The sequence below is a fragment of the Papio anubis genome, chromosome 3, assembly GCF_008728515.1.
Source record: "Papio anubis isolate 15944 chromosome 3, Panubis1.0, whole genome shotgun sequence".
In the NCBI taxonomy this organism is placed as follows: Eukaryota; Metazoa; Chordata; class Mammalia; order Primates; family Cercopithecidae; genus Papio; species Papio anubis.
In genome coordinates, this window is record NC_044978.1 from 131187592 (window position 1) to 131207155 (window position 19564).

General features: G+C 36.2%; 1 protein-coding gene across 4 annotated transcripts in view; it reads right to left on the reverse strand.

The window, feature by feature from the left end:
* KLHL8 (kelch like family member 8) overlaps nt 1-19564 on the reverse strand; it is a 59607-nt gene that overhangs the window by 17405 nt on the left and 22638 nt on the right. The window contains exons 2-6 of one of the 4 annotated variants that reach the window (XM_009207140.4): nt 17505-17870; nt 8549-8695; nt 8147-8467; nt 6121-6307; nt 1422-1565 (exon numbers count right to left, since the gene is read on the reverse strand). In XM_009207140.4, coding sequence (XP_009205404.1) covers nt 1422-1565; nt 6121-6307; nt 8147-8467; nt 8549-8695; nt 17505-17720 — 1015 coding nt within the window. In that variant the 5' untranslated portion in view covers nt 17721-17870. Of the gene's footprint in view, nt 1-1421; nt 1566-6120; nt 6308-8146; nt 8696-17504; nt 17871-19564 lie in introns of all 4 variants that reach the window. The other 3 variants (XM_003898921.4, XM_009207139.4, XM_021938440.2) reach the window with 3 other exon arrangements.

Consider the following 19564-nt stretch of genomic DNA (forward strand, 5'->3'; position numbering starts at 1 on the left):
AAAAATCAATGTAAGCTTGCACTAAACATGCTGTTCTACATGAAGTTATTTATTAGTAAATGCTCTAATATTTATCGCCCCTTTTAGGTTTCCCAACTTTTTATTACTTGGTAGATGAAATCACTAATCATGCCTTCAAAGAATGCTTAATAAAATGGAAAAACGCTCTTATTAGGTTATATTTTAACATATAAAACTGGTGGCTGAGCACGGTGGATCATGCCTGTAATCCCAGCACTTTGGGAGGCCGAGGCGGGTGGATCACCTGAGGTCAGGAGTTCGAGACCAACATGGTGAACGCCTGTCTCTGCTAAAAATACAAAACATTACCCGGGCGCGGTGGTGGAAGCCTGTAATCCCAGTTACTCAGGAGGCTGGGACAGGAGAATTGCTTGAATCCGGGAAGCGGAGGTTGTAGTGAGCTGAGGTCGCGCCACTGCCTTCCAGCCTGGGCAACAAGAGCGAAACTTCATCTCAAAAACAAAAAACAAAACAAAACAAAAAATACATATATATAAACTGGTTTGTGTGCGCACGCATGTACACACACACACACATACACACACAACTTCTTTGTTGTTTGGTTTTTCTTTTTGAGACAGGGTCTTGCTCTGTCACCCAGGCTGGAGTGCAGTGGCATTATGACTGCTCAGTGCAGCCTCAAACTCCTAGGCTCAAGTGATCCTTCCACCTTGGCCTCCTGAGTAGCTGAGACCACAGGCATGCACTACTACGTCTGGCTAAATTTTTTAATTTTTTTGTAAAGACGAGGTCTCCCTACGTTGCCCAGGCTGGTTTTGAACTCCCAGGCTCAAATGATCCTCCCTCCTCAATCTCCATAAAACTGTTAATATGATCAACTTTTTTCCTAGATGATACAAACAAAAATACACAGAGAAAGACAGGAAAGACCGTGCACCAAAATGTTAACTGTGACTATTTCTGGGTGTTTATGTTGCAAGCGGTTTTCATTTTTTATGAAAATGTTTTTATATTGTTAAAAATTCATTTATATTTTTATAATAAAAAAGTGACCTTTTAGAGTTTTCTGACAATTTATCCATGATTCTACAATTAATTCATTTTCAGGAATGAGTATTAAAATAAGATGGGTATTAAAAAAACTGATACGTAATTATAATTTGGGTTCAATAAACATTTTTCCTTGGTTTAGTTTTTTGGTAACTATATAACTCAGAATAGTTTATTTTAACTCTTTATATCTCTTTTCTCTGATATTCATCTCCACATTATGCGCACTGAGCATCTGTGGCACAAAGCAAGTAAATTATCACTAACTAAGCATTTTATTTAAAAATAATTTACAATTTAGTCATTTTCTTGTATAAAAAATAAATTCTCAAAGTTGAAATATTTTTAAAAGAGCATTGTGATCATGTGATATTTCAAAGTGGACCCACCTTCCACAGAGATTACACCCACATGTCGCCTTCGACTATTCATTTCTGGTCCAAAGAACCAACTGTTTTTGTTGATAGAATAGCATTCAATACTGCGAAAGGGGTCACCAGATCCACCTCGACCACCTACACAAAACAGCACACCTAAAGGTAAAGCCACAAAATAGAGATAAATCATAGCTGCCAAAGGAAAACAAAATTAAGGTGGAAAAACATTTAGAAAGTCAAAACTTTGGGTAAAAGTAAAAAGACAAAAAAAAAAAAAAAGTTATTTGGATAGTATTTAATGTTATTATGTTACTATAAATCTAATAAAATTTTCTTCCTGTCCCTTCATAGAATAGGGTATATCAACTATCTCTGCTTGCTAATATCCCACTACAATATGGTCTATACTCTCACATACCGTCTAAAATTACTCTTGCTAAGGTTGTAACAAAACGAATCGACCTCTAAGTTAATTTCTTATTGAACACAATTGTAGCACTTGATATGCTGATCATCCCATTTTTTGGGAAACATCTTACTTCCTTGATTTCTATAATATCAGTCTCCTTTTATCTCCAATCATTTATTTCCTTCTATGTTTTCCATGTTCCATCCTTAGCCCATTTCTCACACGCTTTTTGTTACAGGAAAAGTTCATCCCTTTGTTTTAGATTCCACCTATATCATAATACCTTCCCATATACACTTCTAAGCCACATCTCCACTTGATGTCCCACAGACACCTTAAACCCAACAAGTTCAAAAGGATCTGCCCTCCTTGCCTACCTAAACAATCTCTTCCTTTCCTGTGGTGTTCTATCTGTTCCTCTCTATTCCCAATGCCACTGGGAACAGTTCATGCTCTCATCAATATTACCTAACTACTGCAAAATCCTGTCCTCTCTTAATACTAAGCTGTCTTTTTGCGTTCAGATTGTCAACATCGTACACTAACGAAAAGGCTCTTTTGATAGCCTTCCATTACCTACACCAGTACTTCTTAAAAACTTCAGTGAATGACACTGAATTGTAAAATGGGCAGGTGCAGTGGCTCATGCCTGTAATCCCAGCATTTTGGGAGGCTGAGGCAGGAGGATCATTTGAGGCCAGGAGTTGGAAACCAGCCTGGGCAACAGAACAAGACCCCCATCTCTACAAAAATTTTTAAATTAGCCAGGTGTGGTGGGGCATGCCTGTAGTCCCAACCCCAAGGGAGGCTGCGGCAGGAGGATCACTTGAGCCCATGATTTCGATGCCATAGTGAGCTATGATTGCAACACTGCACTCCAGCCTGAGTGATGGAGCGAGACCCTGTCTCTAAAAAGAAGTAAGACAAAAAATGCTTAAAATGGCAGATTTTGTTACATATATTTAACCACAATTTTTTTTAAAAAAAGTGTAGTGTAATGCAGAATCACCTGAAGGGCATAAAACACAGATTGCTGGGCCTGACTTCCAGAGTTTCTAATTCAGTATGTTTGAGATAAGTCCAAGAATTTGCATTTCCTACAAGTTCCCAAGTGAAGGCTGATGCTGCTGGTCCAGGGGCGACCACTTCCTTCACACTTTGAGGAGCAAAGGCTGCCTTACAAGGTAAAACCGTATCACAGCATAAAGGTCGTCCAGGATCTAACCCAATCTCCTCCCCTCTTTCTCTCTCTTAAACTTCATGCTCCTGCAACTATGCATGTAGTATACATCTTTCGTGTTCCTATAGCACTTTTGGTAATTAGCATTTATTTAACACATAGTATTAAAATGATCCATTATGCCAACATCTGTTACTAGAGTCTAAGGTAGGTTAAGACTGTGTATTAAGCAATCATGCATGAATAAGGACTAGCACAGTATTTGCCATGTACTAGGCATTCAATAATTGTAAAATGAACTGAACACCCTTACCCTAACTAGCATTCAGAAGAACATTTATTTATTATTCACAACTAAGGCTAAGGTTTACTTTCTCTATGAAACCTTTTCTGACTCTTCCAAGATAAAAATAACTACTGTTTTCTTTGTAAGTCCCATTACACCTTATGATGATATAAAAGCACCTGTTAAGACTTTACTGCATTTATTTACTCAAATGTCTATTTTCCTAGACCAGACAAGTTATTCCAAAATAAGTCTGACTATATTCTGTATGTGCCTGCATTTCTTACACCTAACCCAGAGCCCTTCACATGGTAGGCACTTAATGTTAGCAGAATGACTGCATAAATGAATGCCTTGAAGCTGCCTATGCTATCTTTTTCAACTAATTCAATATTTTAAGTTAGATAAATGTAAAGTCGGAAGAGCAGCTAGGTGTGGTGGCTCACATCCATAATCCCTTTGGGAGGCTGAAGTGGGTGAATCACTTGAGCCCGGTCGTTCGAGACCAGCCTGGGCAGTATAGTGAAACCCACTCCCTACAAAAAAGAAAAAAAATCTGGGCATGTGCCTGTGGTTCCAGCTACTCAGGCGGCTGAGGGAGGAGGACTGCTTGAGCCCAGGAGGTTCAAGGCACAGTGAGCTGTGATTGCAGCATTGCATTCCAGCCTGGATGATAGAGCAAGATCCCGTCTCAAAAAAAATTTTTTAATTAAAAAAAAAAAAGTTGGAAGAAACTGTGAAGATCATTTAGTCAAATTGTTTATAAGTAAACGGAGGCCTTGATTAAGAAATTTGTTTATAAGTTGGGCTGGGCGCAGTGGCTCGTACCTGTAATCCAGCACTTTGGGAGGTTGAGGCAGGCGGATTACTTGAGGCCAGGAGTTCGAGACCAGCCTAGCCAACATGGTTGGCTCTACTAAATATATGGAAAAAAAAAAAAAAAAAAGCCTGGCATGGTGGTGCACACGAGAATCTCTTGAACCTGGGAGGCACAGTGAGCTGAGAAAGCACCACTGCACCCCAGCCTGGGCAACAGAGTGAGACTCGGTCTCAAAAAAAAAAGAAAAAAGAAAACTGATGCCCTGATTAAAAATTTGCCCAAAATTACAGATGTTCAATGGCACAGCTAGGATTATAATCCCAGAATGTAATGTTAATCTTTGATTAGATTTTCTTTAAGTGGAAACTAGTATTTCATCTATACAGTTCACATAGGAACAAAGTATGGAAGAAAAAAAAAAAAACTAACTAAAATAAAAGACCAGGATGCACACCCTTTTTCTGCTATTCCTATGCGTGGCCTTCAGCATACTTTTAACTTAAATCTTAGTCTCCTCATCCTTAAAATGGAATAAAACCACCTATTTCAAAATGAAGATCAAATCCTTCACTAAAACTTACTACATAAAGTTCCTTCAGTCATGTAAGAGATCGTTTATATGACTGTCTAGTATATTTTGGCATATAACCTAGGCTGCTAAGATGTTATTTGAATTCCACTCTGAATTTAAAGAATTTCATCAAATACCTTGACTTTCTAAATTCACAACAAAAAAGCTATATAACTAAAAAAAATGAATTATTGGGCTGGGCGCAGTGGCTTATGCCTGTAATCCCAGCACTTTGGGAGGCCAAGGTGGGTGGATCACGAGGGTTAGGAGAGCGAGACTATCCTGGCTAACACGTTGAAACCCTGTCTCTACTAAAAATACAAAAAAAAATTAGCCGGGCATGGTAGCAGGCGCCTGTAGTCCCAGCTACTCGGGAGGCTGAAGCAGGAGAATGGCATGAACCTGGGAGGTGGAGCTTGCAGTGAGCCAGGCGAGATCGTGCCACTGCACTCCAACCTGGGCGACAGAGTGAGACTCTGTCTCAAAAAAAAAAAAAATTAATTCTTTACATCAACCTATAGAAAATGAGGATAATTAGTTTCATGTCGAACTAATTATCTAGAAGAACTACTTCTTCATAGGTAGGTGTATGACTTTCAGCGTTTCTTTGTATTACCTAGATAAAATTTCATTCTACTCATAATCATGAGTAGGACATAATCATGTTGTTGTTTTCAGGCTATTTCAAAGACCTCATTACTTGATAACTGCATATTTAGATAGAGGAAGTCTCTATTCAGAGCACCTCTTCCCTAAATTTCTGAATCTCATGTATTCCCTCATGTCTCAAATATGTTACACTTTATAAATATTTTATTAAAAAGTGATACTTCTTATAGCATAATGTCTCAAGAAAAAGAAGTGAACATGAAATATTTTCTTGGGAAAATATAAAGCCTAAAAATTGTATCAAATAAAGGTGAAACTGCATGCCTCCTAAAACATAAGGGCTTTAGATTCTAAGAGTTTAATATAACCCATTATACAAATGTTAGCTATGTTTAGTGCCCTTTTTATTTGGTAAAATGAAAAAACAAATATTTAGACACACAACGTATTTCAAGCTCCACGCTTGGCCCCAGGGATAGAAACCTAAATAAGATACTCGGCTGTCTTTGAAGAACTCAAGACATGTCAAATGAATAAATGAAAATGCAACATAGTAAACCAAGTTCAGAATCGGGGAAGATCTCAAAAGAAGAGATATTTCAGTAGGCTCTGCAGAGTATATAGGACTGATTATGGCTTTTTAAAAAACTGGCTTATTAGTAAAACTAAATAATGTACAGAAAAAATGATAAATACATATATAGAACCATATTTGCCAATTATTACTTTAAGGCAATCAGAGACTAATTATATTACAACTAAGTTTGGGCACACAAGAACAACCCTCAAATACAACAAAGATCCTTCCAGGAGAGTTGACAAAATAATTTGGTTACCAGCAGTATGCTTCCTTGGGGTAGTCCGAATGGAGTATTCAAAGTCAGGTACTGCTCTGCTACTCAAGTGAAGATGGTAATTTCTTGCTTCATCCAGTAAATCTCTACATTTTAGATTTTGCTTGACAATCTGTTCTTTTGCCACAACACCCATAAGAAAATCAACCGGCAACAATGGCAGACGAACCTAAGATCATGAATAGTTGCAATATAATACATTTTATATTTTCTTGGGAAAATATAAAGTCTAAAAATTGTATCAAATAAAGGTGAAAATAAGATGGGTAATTCTCCACTTCTACTGCAGCATGTTCTCTTTTTAAAATTTGTTACTTCATGAAATCTAACATGTTCATGAAATTCAACGTGCCAAATTCTAAAGCAATTTCCAGTATTGGTCTGCTCGAATGAAATCAGACTACACGTTAAATTACATCCACCCACTTTAAATATAGGTTTAAATAGGCTTTATAATTGAATTATCTTCAAATTGCTTACTTCCAAAAACAGTACTGACATAATCACAAGGCCCTTCTGTTGATAATGGCTCAATCAAAACAAAAGTGCTGGGCTTTGTTCTTTTGTCTTTTTAAGCTAAGATTAAACATAGGGAAATGTGATTTCTAACTTAAAAATGTAAAAATTAATATCTGTAACAAGCGTTGTTTTCTTCAAATCAATGATCTTGGAAGGGAATATACTAACTCAGGGATGCATCCCCTTTTTCAACAGAGGCATTCACCATTCCTCTATTAAAGATGCACTGATTTTCCAGTGGATTAAAGGGGATGATGAAACCAGGTAATGCTATTTTGAGTTAAAAGCACACACACGTAAGGGGTTGAGTCCGGTCTCTCTCCCCAGCTGCAAGACTTTGTTGCAGCAGTCCCTATATCTACTGTTATGGCCCCCCACTTGAATGAAGTCTGCCTTACCATCTTAAAGAAAAACACATATACACAAATAAGATATAGCTGCATGATAATGAAACTTTCCATTTGCTTTGCTGACAAACTTACTTTCAAAATAATTCTGAGAGAAGATCCAAACGTGTTCTGAATTTTGATACTCATATGAATGCATAAATATTGTGATATGTACTTGAAAAAATATGTCTTATCATCACACTTTGAATAGGTTTACTTCATCTGCCTATAAATATCTAAAATGACAACACTGGTAATTATAAGCACTTTCATTCTTCCTACTATTTGTTTAACCTTCTGATAATGCTATTAAGAAACTTTATGTTATTAAAAATCACAAGATTATCATTGAGTGCTTTTAATAAGCACTAGTTTTAACAAAGCATTTAATTTAGAAAAAATAAGTAAATAGGAACATTCTTAAGTAGTAAAACATCATTTTACTTCTCAGGAATAAATGAAGAAAGGAAAAAAGGGAGGAAGGGAAGGCGGGAAGGGAGAGAAAGGAGAGGGGAGGAAGACAAAAGAAAAAAAGATCGCGAGGGCCTACCATCTTCTTATCCTGGTAACTGCTACTGACAGTGAAAAATAACAGTAACAATGAGACACATTTCTGAGGTTTAAAAAGTCAAACTATGGTGAAAGAAGAAAATAGAAAGTGATGTCCTATGGTTGTTTACATAATAAATCTTCACACATTAGGAATAACTATACTTTTAATAGCAAAATAATTCATTAATTTAGAAACTTCATTACAAAACAATCATTATAAATTATATTAATTTAGAGCTGTTTCCTCAAACCATTTTCTACTGGCATAAATAAAATATTCATCATTAGTATCCCAAAGGAATATTTTAAATATTCAGGTTAAAAAGCAGAGAATGATACTGGTAATTCAAATGTGACAAATTTAGATTCATCCTGAAACATCACAGCAAGTTAACAGGAAAATTAGAGCTAAAAGTCATTTTTATCATTTATTACATCAATAATTTCTATATTCCTTCAAATAATCTACACTTTTCATAATAAATGAAGCATGTTGATTTGCTTCTGTATCATTTCATTTCTGTGTGAAATCTTATTTCAGCCCCTACCTGTGCAAGTGTTTCATCCAACCATTTGGAATGATGCTGAGGATTGGCAAGTAGCCACTTGATGGCAGCATTATAGACCTGCTTTTCATTTTCAATATTTAGATCACTGGAGGACAAAAGCTTATGGAGGTGCTGGGGTGATACACTTACAAAGTCTTCACACTCCACTACTTCAGTAAAATGCTCACAGGCATACTGATCCGCCATGTCCATTAAGTCTATTCGATTGTGACTTTCTGCAAAGGCTCTTACTGCCAGGCAATTGGAGGGATGAAAATGTAACTTCATGTATTCACAACAAGCTCTAGCCACCAGTTCAACCTGCAGAATACAGGCTGCATATAAGAGAGGCTGGACATTGTCAACAGTCAAAGTGAGCCGTGAAGAATAGACAAACTTTACCAAGTCTTCTATTGCGTCACCATCAAAATCTCTAATCTCAATCAGCGTTTGCTTGGCTTCGGCCATTTCAGAAAGAAACATGGCTCTGAAGTAGGGAATAACACAAGCCAATACCAGCTTGTGACAAGAGATTAGCTTTGAGCCAACCTGTTCAAAAGAAACCAAGAAAGATTCAGTTTAATATCAAAATCAGCTTCAGGTCAGCATTTAACATGTGTTTGTAACAGGAACAAAATTTCCAGACAAATTTAGAGTATCTTTTTACAAGGCGAACCTTTGGTCACTTACTTTCAATGTAGGCCAGTTTCTTAAAGTCAAGCAATTTTCATCTTCCAAATTAACCACATATCTCATATATATACATACAAATACACACACACACACTTTTTATTTATTTATTTATTTATTTATTTATTTATTTATTTATTTATTTATTTTAAGACAAGACCTTGCTCTGTTGCCCAGGCTGGAGAGCAGTGGCGTGATCCCAGCTCACTGCAACCTCTGCCTCCTGGGTTTAAGCGATTCTCCTGCCTCAGCCTACCAAGTAGCTGGGATTACAGGCGTGCACCACGACACCTGGCTAATTTTTGTGGCTTTTGTTTTTTTAGTAGACACAGGGTTTCACCATGTTGGCCAGGTTGGTCTCGAACTCCTGGTCTCAAATGATCCAGCTGCCTCAGCCTCCCAAAATGCTGGGATTACCAGTGTGAGCCACCATACTCGGCCTCTTTTATATATGTATCTATAACATACATACAACAAACCATGATTTTCTATGTTATATTTCAAGGACATTTTGTGAATAAATAACAGCAAACATCAGTTAGCACTCATTACATGCCAACCACTATTGTAAGTGGTTTTTTTTTTTTTGGAGATAGGGTCTCACCCTGCTCCCCAGGCTGGAGTGCAGTGGTATGATCATGGCTCATTGCAGTGTCAACCTGCTGGGCTTGAGCAATCACCCAACTCAGCCTCCCAAGCAGCTGGGATTACAGGCACGCGCCACCACACCCAGCTAATTTTTGTATTTTTCAGTAGGGACAGGGTTTTGCCATGCTGCCCAGGCTGGTCTCAAACTCCTGGGCTCAAGTGATTCACCCACTTTGGCCTCCCAAAGTGCTAGGATTATAGGCATGAGGCACAGAGCCTACCCGTCTAAGTGCTTTTCATATACTAACTCAACTGTCCCAACGCCCCTGTGAGTAAGTACTAGTATTATCCACAATTTATCAATCAGAAAACTGAAGCACAGAATAAGTATTTTACTAAATACTTATTTAGTATTATAAATTATAAATAATTTACTATGAGCTCAACTGAGGTTTTTTTATTTTCTATTTACATTATCTTGAAATGATATAGCTCACATAAGAGCAGTTAAAAAAAAAAAAAACACTGCAATCTCATCACCTTAATTATTGAAAAATCAGATAGCTTCCAACAGTGTGCTATTACAAACAGCACAGTAGTGAACTTCTTTGTAACTAAATCTTTATTCACATTCTCTATTATTCCAACAGATAAATTCTTAAAAGTAGAAATGCTGCTTCAAAGGATACAATGTGAATATGTGAATACATACTGTCAAACTGTCCATTTCTGAGCTTCTTACAGTATTTGCACCATATCTTGAGTGTTAAAAAACACTTTTTTTTTTTGGTACAGACAAAGTCTATGCTGCCCAGGCTGATCTCAAACTCCTGAGCTCATGCAATCCTCCTGCCTCGGCCTCCAAAAGTGCTAAGATTACAGGTGTGAGCCACCATGCCCGGCCATAGTTGCCAATTTGATGAATAAAAAGATCTCATTGTTTATCTTTTTTTTTTGCTCTTAAGATTGAATCATTTATAAATTTTGAGCTATGTGTATTTCTTCTATGAACTACAAATTTTTTATAACTACTCCTCATATAATCAGAGTATTAGGTATTTGTCATATATATTTCAAACTTCTCTTTTAGTTTGCTTTCAAATTTTATTCTCTCCCTATGGATTTTGATATAATTAAATGAAGTGTTTTTATTTATTGTTTTAGGTACCCTGCTAGAAATGGGAATCATTCTAATATTCTATATTTGCTTCACATATTTTTTTTTTACTACTTTTATGGTTTTATGTTTTACACTTAAATTTTTATTTACATCTGGAAGTTTTTGGTACTGAGTGGGCAGATATCTTTTTAATATAGTATTTATCCCATTTTCCCAGGAGTTTACATTAATTAAATACAAGTAACAGTTATAGTACTATTTAAACAATTTTCCTGTTTTCATGTAGTGTTTTAATTATATAATAAACTTACAGTTGTACCTCACTGAGAAATAATTTTTAAATGACAACTTCTGGAGTGTTCAAATGTATAAATGGTTTTGCTTATAAAAGCCCCTTCCTCAGTGTTTTTTCACTAATGTGGAAGAACCAGTATCACTTATTTCAGCAAGTACAAGACAATCATTTCTGTCTGTTATGCTATATTAAATTTTTTCACAGAACTCACAAGGCAGGATTTAGATTCCATTGAGACTAACGTTGTAATGTAGACTATAACATAAAGCTTGGCATGTTTTTTTTTTTTTTTTTTTTTTTTTGAGACGGAGTCTCGCTCTGTCGCCCAGGCTGCAGTGCAGTGGCCGAATCTCAGCTCACTGCAAGCTCCACCTCCCGGGTTTACGCCATTCTCCCGCCTCAGCCTCCCGAGTAGCTGGGACTATAGGCGCCTGCCACCTCGCCCGGCTATTTTTTTGTATTTTTTAGTAGAGACGGGGTTTCATCGTGTTAGCCAGGATGGTCTCGATCTCCTGACCTCGTGATCCTCCCGTCTCGGCCTCCCAAAGTGCTGGGATTACAGGCTTGAGCCACCGCGCCCGGCCAGCTTGGCATGTTTTCAAATTCACGTCAGCTCTAAAATGGGATCTGAAATCTGATACTAAGTAATTTTTAAATAGCCTAAGTATATCCTTTAAAAAATTATTTCCACATGCCACCACCGGGATTCAGTTTCTATGCAAATATTTGTAAGTCTCACATGACTTAAACCTGCTCCATTAAATAACTTGCCAACACTCTCCTACATAATAGTATCATAAAATATGGTTCTACAATTTCTAGATAACCATTATTTTAACACTTGCCATTCAAGTTGTACAAATCAATGGCCAGCAAGTCATTTTCATGTTGTTTTTAATAGGATTCTGTCCCTTTACAATTCTATTTGAATCTTGATTCAAATAAACGAAAATGTGGCTATTTAACACATACACCCCATGTACCCTTTTAGAATAAATATCAATCATTACTTTATAAAGATCTTTGAGCCACATGTATAAATAGGAACAGCCAAAAATTTGGCTTTTTAATGACTGATTCTCCTTTGATGTTAGATAGTTCATTACATTCCTGAAAGTTTATTTGTACATTTTCTTTCTCTGGTACATAAAAATAATTACCAATTACCAAAATCATTTCATTAGAAATTTGAAAATGAAAGGAATCTAAGTCTAAAGACCTGATGTTTAAAATTGGATGAAAAACACACAAGTTACATAATATTAGACACTACCATATAATTTAGAATTACATAAATACTATATGTACACCATACTAGTTAATTTTCTAATTTATATTCTTTCTTTGTTAGATCAGTGAACATGTGACTAATTCAAGATACTATCACAAAAGAAAAACCTTAGACAAATTTAACAGAGTTTAACTGAGCAAAGATGGATTCAAGAATTAGGCAGTCCTGGAACCAGAATAGGTTCAAAGAGACTCTGGTGCTGCTGCGTAGTCGAAAATTTCCAGACAGATAAAGGAAGGTGGCACAAAGAAAACGGAAGTGAGGTACAGAAATAGATGGGTCAGTTACAGCTCAGGGTCTGCCTTACTTGAACACAGGTTGGACAACTGGTTGTCTATGATTGGCTGAAACTCAGTGATTAGCACAAGAGTAGGCTGCAGTCTGCTTACACATCCAGTTAGGTTACAGTTTACTGTGTACAGAGAAACTTTTAGGCCAAGCTTAAAATACGTAAGGCGGGAGCTTTAGGCTATACTTAACAATACTCAGGGAAAAATCATGTCACACTTCAGTATTAAAATATGTAGAATATCAACATTCATTAAATAATTCCGTAAACTTCTGTTTAAAAAGCTTGAAATACCAACCATTAATAAAAACTCTGAGTAATTTTCCAGAGATTAGCCAATATGAATGGAAATACAATGAAAAAAGGGCTTTTGGATTAGTAAAGCACTTGACTATCAACATATAAAGCATTCCTAACTCCACTAGTTAGGTCTTCATCATGGCTCTTGAGCGCCACTTAATCGAGCCCACTTCCACTCTGTGGAGTGTACTTTCATTTCAATAAATCTGTGCTTTTGTTGCTATTTAAAAAAAAAGTTCACCATGGTTAACATTTATTTTGTAAACTATTTCCACTTCACTTAAAAAATTTAGCAAAAAAAAGGCCAGGTGCGGCGGCTCACACCTGTAATCTCAGCACTTTGGAAGGCCAAGGAGGGCAGATTAGGAGGTTAGAAGATGGAGATCATCCTGGCTAACATGGTGAAACCCCGTCTATACTAAAAATGCAAAAAAAATTAGCCGGGCATGGTGGCACGTGCCTGTAGTTCCAGCTACTTGGGAGGCTGAGGCAGGAGAATTGCTTGAACCTGGGAGGCAGAGGTTGCAGTGAGCTGAGATTGTGCCACTGCACTCCAGCCTGGGTGACACAGCGAGACTCCATCTCAAAAAAAAAAAAAAAAATTAGAAAAAGTTAAATTTTATCTTAGTATTATTAACCATTATATAAGCAGGAAAATTTTCCATATCAGTAGTTGAAAAATGCCCTTCTACTCTAATATACTTTAACATTCATCATTAGCAACTCATGAAAGCATTTCTTTAATATCTAATATTTTACTCTACATGCATATTATTCATTACCATTTCAATGTTGTTTTGACATTTACATTATGACTTTTTGATTACCGTAAATACTATTATAGTAGATATACAGTTGCATAACTTCATGAGTAAGAATAATCTTGACACTTGCTGTGACACGATTGCATCACTCTACTCCAGCCTGGGTGACAAGACAAGACCTTGTCTCAAAATAATAAAATAAGCCTATAATCTGTCCTTTCCCCTTACAAAGTAAAAAAATTTTACTATTCCTTCATTCTTACAGTTTTATTTTTATTTTAAATTTATATTTTTATTTTAATGTAAATATATATTTATAAATTATAATTTATAAATATATATTTTTTTCAACTTTTACTTTAGAATTAGGGGTGCATATGCAGGTCTGTTGCACAGATATATTGCTTCATGCTGAGATTTGCTGTATAAATGAATCTATAACCCAGGTAGTGAGCATAATACACAACATGAAATAAATAGTTTATTTCAATTCACACCCCCACCACCTTCCCTACCTCCCCCATCTTGTATTCTCCACTATTTTTCCCATTTTCATGACCACGTTTACTCAGTGTTTATTCCCACTTACAAGTGAGAACAAGTGGTATTTGGTTTTCTGCTTCTTTATTAGTTCACTTAGGATAATGGTTTCCAGATGCATGTATGTTGCTGCAAATAACGTGATTTCATTCTTTTTTATGGTATAGTATTCCATAGTGCAAATATAACACATTTTCCTTATCCAATCCACCACTGATGGGCACCTGGGCTGATTCTGTATCTTTGCTATTTGCGAATCGCACTGCAATGAACGTACACACATATGTGTCTTTTTGATAGAATGATTTATTTTCCTCTGGGTATATACCCACCAGAAGGATTGCTGGGTTGAATGGTAGTTCAACTCCCAGTTCTTTGAGAAGAATCCAAACTGCTCTCCACAGTGGCTGAATTAATTTACATTCCCACCAACAGTGTATAAGTGTTCCCTTCTCTCCACAGCCTTGCCAGCATCTGTTATTTTTTGACTTTTTAACAAAAGTCATTCTGACTGATGTGAGATGGTATCTCTTTGTGGTTCTGGTTTGCATTCCTCTAATGACTGGTGATGATGAGTATTTTTTCATATATTTTTTGGCTACTTGTGGGTCTTCTTTTGAGAAGTGTCTGTTCATGTCCTTTGCCCACTTTTTACTGTACCTTTTCTGTTTAGATATGTTTAGATAAACAAATACCATTGTGCTACAAATCCCTACAGTTTTATGGTAACAGGCTATGGAGGCTTATATCCCAGCAACAACAGGCTATACCATATAGCCTAGGTATGTAGCTTCTACTACACACGTACGCTGTAGTAAGCAGTTCTAATACAGTCATGTGTCACTGAAGGATGGGGATACGTTCTGAGAAATGTGTCAGGTGATTTTATCATTGTGCAAATGTCACAGAATGTACTTACACAAATCTAGATGGTATAGCCTATTACATACCTGGGCTATATGGTATAGCCTGTTGCTCCCAGACTACAAACCTGCATGGCCTGTTACTGTACTGTACACTGTAGGCAACTGTAGCATAATGGTAACTATCTGCATATCTAAACATATAAACATAGGAAAGGTACAGTAAAAATACGGTATAAAATATATTTTTTTAAAGTATACCTGTATAAGGTATTTGCTATGAATGGAGCTGCAGGGCCTGAAGTTGTTCTGGGTGAATTATTGAGTGGTGAGTGAACGGGAAAGCCTAGGACTTTATTGTACACTACTGCAGACTTTACAAACACTGTACACTTACGCTACACTACATTTTTAAAAATATTTTTCTTTCTTTCATGATTAACCGTAGCTTACCATAAACTTTTTTTTTTAAACTTTTTGACTCTTGTAATAACACTTAGCCTAAAACACACACATTGCATAGCTCTACAAAAATGTTTTTCTATGCTTATTCCAAAAGTTTTCTATTTAAATTTTTTTTCTTATACGTTTTAAGCTTTTCTGTTAAAAACTAAGACACAAACTCAGACATTAGCCTGCATCTATACCAAGTCAGGATCATCCATATCACTGTCTTCCACCTCCAGATCTTGTCCTACTACAAAGGAGATGACACATGAAGCTGTCATCGCCTATAGTAACAATGCTTTCCTCTTGAATACCTTCTGAAGGACCTGCCTAAGGCTGTTTTTACAGTTAACATTTTTTCTTTTCTTGTTTTTTGTTAAGAATCAACTTTCTGCAATTTTTTTCCTTTTTTAAGTAATGTTCTTTTCTTTAGAAGTAGCAGGAGTACACTCTACAACAATAATAAAAAGTACAATAAATACATAAACCTGTAACACAATCATTTATTAGCATGAACAGGTATTAGGTACTATACATGGCAATGCAGTAAGTTTGTTTACACCAGCATCACCACAAGCACGTAAGTAATGCACTGTGCTAGGATACTATGATAGCTACAACATTACTAAGTGATAGGAATTTTTCAGCTCCGTTATAATCTTATGGGACCACCATTGTATATGGGGTCCATCGTTGACCAAAATGTCCTTATGTGCCACATGATTATACCACCTTTCTGAGAAACATGAAAAAGATTAAAATACTGATTTACTAGCTGAATGAAGTAAAAGGTAATCTTCCTTAAACACAGAATCTTAAAATTTCATAATATAGAATGCTTATGTGTTAAATATAGGATCACTTTCTCCATTATTATTTTTCTCTTCTATCAAATTATGTCTGTGCTATCTTCTAAATGTCCTCCAAAACCATGTGTTGAAACTTAATCCCCACTGTGCTAATATTAAGTGGGGGAACCTCTGGGAAATGATGAAATCATAAGGGCTCTGTGCTCATGAATGGATTAGTGCCTTAAAAGAGGACTGGAGGGAACTAGCTTAGGCCCATTTTGTCCTTCTGCCTTCCATGTGAGGACATAGTGTTCATCCCCTCTGGAGGATGCAGCAATAAGGCACTATCTTGGAAGCAGAGAGGGCAGCCCTCACCAGACACCAAACTTGCTGGTACCTTGATTTTAGACCTCCCAACCTTCAGAACTATGAGAAATAATTATCTACCATTAGCACAGTGGCTTACAGTTATAATCTCAGCTTTTTGGGAGGCCCAAGGCAGTAGGATCATTTGAGACCGAGTTTGAGACCAGCCTGGGCAACATAGCAAGACCCATCTCTAAAAAAAAAAGTTTTTAAATTAGTCAGGCATGGTGGTGCATGCATCTAGTCCCAGCTGCTCAGACGCTTGTGGCAGGAGGACTGCTTAAGCCCAAGAGTTCACCAAAAAGTTTTAATATTTCACTGAGAGATAAGAAGAAAGTACTTTAAATGTGCAATGAGAAACAATCAGAACACAGGCTTTTCCATACTGCTTTATCACTTTTCCAATTTTATTAAAACTGGTTGCTTTTGGGAGAACAACATGATCCTATAGATTATGAGCAAAGTTCACTGAGGACTTTTTCATCCAAGGCGAAGTAGACTATATTTCACTATCAGGTGTAGATAAACAATCCCACTTAACAGATGAAAACAGTTAAGTAGCGATTGAATTACTGGAATAAAGATATACAGTAAGTCACTAGCTGAGTAAACAATCCAAAATTGCTGACTTCTAATTTACTTCTGTATTCAGAGTAAGCAAATACACCAAGTTATTTAAATTCACAAGTGAAAAGCTTATCTGGTCAACAGCAATTTATTAATTTCACTAATAATATTTGTTGTTCTAGGGTTTCAGAACTCTCAGAAGTTAAATTAACTAAGAAATAATGAATATCAACATTAAATTAGTACAATAATTTTATCTTATTCTAACTTCTCTTCATTTGCCCTCTATGTCCTTTCTCCTACACTAAAAAAAAAGATTGAGACTAAAAGCATTCCAACTGTATCACATATGTATAGCAACAAAATTTGCCTTGTGTGGTTACAGAAACCCCATTTCTCATATTACACTGAAGCGGCCTGAGAAAAGTAGAAAAAAGGCAATCTCACCTTGAGTGTGACATCGCAGAGTTCTCCATTTTCATAAAATCGAAGAAGAGAACCATGAAAATCTTTCCAAGCTTCATTTGCTTCAAAAATAAAGGAATCTTCTCCATCACCATCACTAATTGAGGATCTGTTCTTTATTTGCTGGTGCTGTTGTTGCCTTTTCCCCTTTGTAATGTGATTCCTAGCTTGTTTAGTATTCACAGAATCTGAAGCCATTTGCAATATTCCTCTTTCAATATAGCTCTCTTCTCAAGCATGCCATTTATTCTTTTTCAAAGGGTAGGGAGAAGGCAGAGGTAGATGTAGACACTACAATTCAGATGTTTTTCAAAACCCACTCAACTGCCATTATACAGTTTGCTGTGACTGAAAAATCAATAATAAAACACACAGAGACAAACCAAAAGAAAAAAATTATTGTTAACTATAATTTGTTAGTACTATACATGCAAAATAACTATATCAATCATTATTTATAAAATAACAAAAAACTTTGTTTTTATGCTAAATAACACATAATTCACTTCTGCTAATTATTTTATATCAATAAAGGAACTCCTTTAAAATCCAACAAGAACAACTGACTTAAGCACATGACTTTTGAGATGTGTAATATGCTATCTTCAGAGAGAAAGGCTATGAACTAACATTTTTCTATTTTTAAATTTTTATTTCAGAGACGGAGTTTCTCCATGTTGCCCAGGCTGGTCTCAAACTCCTGGGCTCATGCAATCTGCCCACCTAGGCCTCTCCAAGTGCTGAGATTACATGCTTTAACCACCACACACGGCCATGAACTGAAAATGTTAAGTTTTGAGGCGTCACTTGGATTTTTTTTTTTTTTTTTTTAGCAGAACAACATGATCCTACAGATGATAGGTAAAGTTCACTAAAGACTTTCTCATCCAAGTGTAGATAAACAACCCCACTTAACAGATAACAAGTAGAGATGAAATTACTGGAATAGAGATATACAGTAAAACACTAGTATAGCTGCCTTCCAGCTATACAATTTAGTAATGCAAGGCCAAAACAGAAGGATATTTTGATTGAATTAGGTTCATCCTAGATTCTGAAGTCAGATTATGGTTCTACCACATATTAAACATATGAGCTTGAGCAAATGACAACTTGCTTAGACCTCAATCTCTTCTGTAAAATAGAGATACCACTTAAGGAAACATTTTCAGGATCAGAAATATTGTACTGCCAAACATAGGAAATGCTGCACTCTTACAAAGATCTCATTTTATTTGCATTTTCACATAGAACTTATTAGTATTTACATACAAAATCAAACTTTCCTCCTCATCAAAGTATATTTGATGAACAGTCACACCATCAATAATTCTATGTTACAATTCTACTTTGCTGACAAGAACAGAGGATTTCAAGTTACTAATAAATAGACACCTATTCCATCACTCACTGGCTGTGTAATTTTTTTTGAGGCTGTGTAATTTGTAAAACTGAGGCTTTACTAATCCTCAGTTTCTTCATCTATAAACAGGGATACCTATCTCCCTCATGGCACTATCCTGAGAAATACATCAAATACAATAATGAATTTACAAGTGCTTGTTTAAAATATTGGCATTATCAGAGTAGAAAGCTCTGCTTATTATATAGTTTCAGAAAACTCTAAATATTCTAACCAGAACTTTAGCTATATTAGGTTCTTTATTGTTAATCTCATCATTTCCAGCTTTTGACAGAAATCAAAATGGTCAATGTAAGGTTAGAGATTATAGTTATTAATGCCTTCTTATGGTTTCTGTGGCAGACATACATGACAGTGATCCTTAATGAGTCATGGCTTCATATAAACCCCTTGCATGCAGGAAGAACCTGTGACTTGCTTCTAATTGACGGAATGTGGGAAAGTGATGAGATGTCACTCTCTTGATTACGTTACATTACAGAATACTGTGTGAGCAGACTGGAGTAAGAAGTTCTCCTGCAGGCCTTGAAAAACAAACCACCATGGAGATAGCCATGTAGCAGGCAATTACAGGCAATCCCTAAGACCTGAGAGAGGCTTTCACCTGACAGTCAGTAAA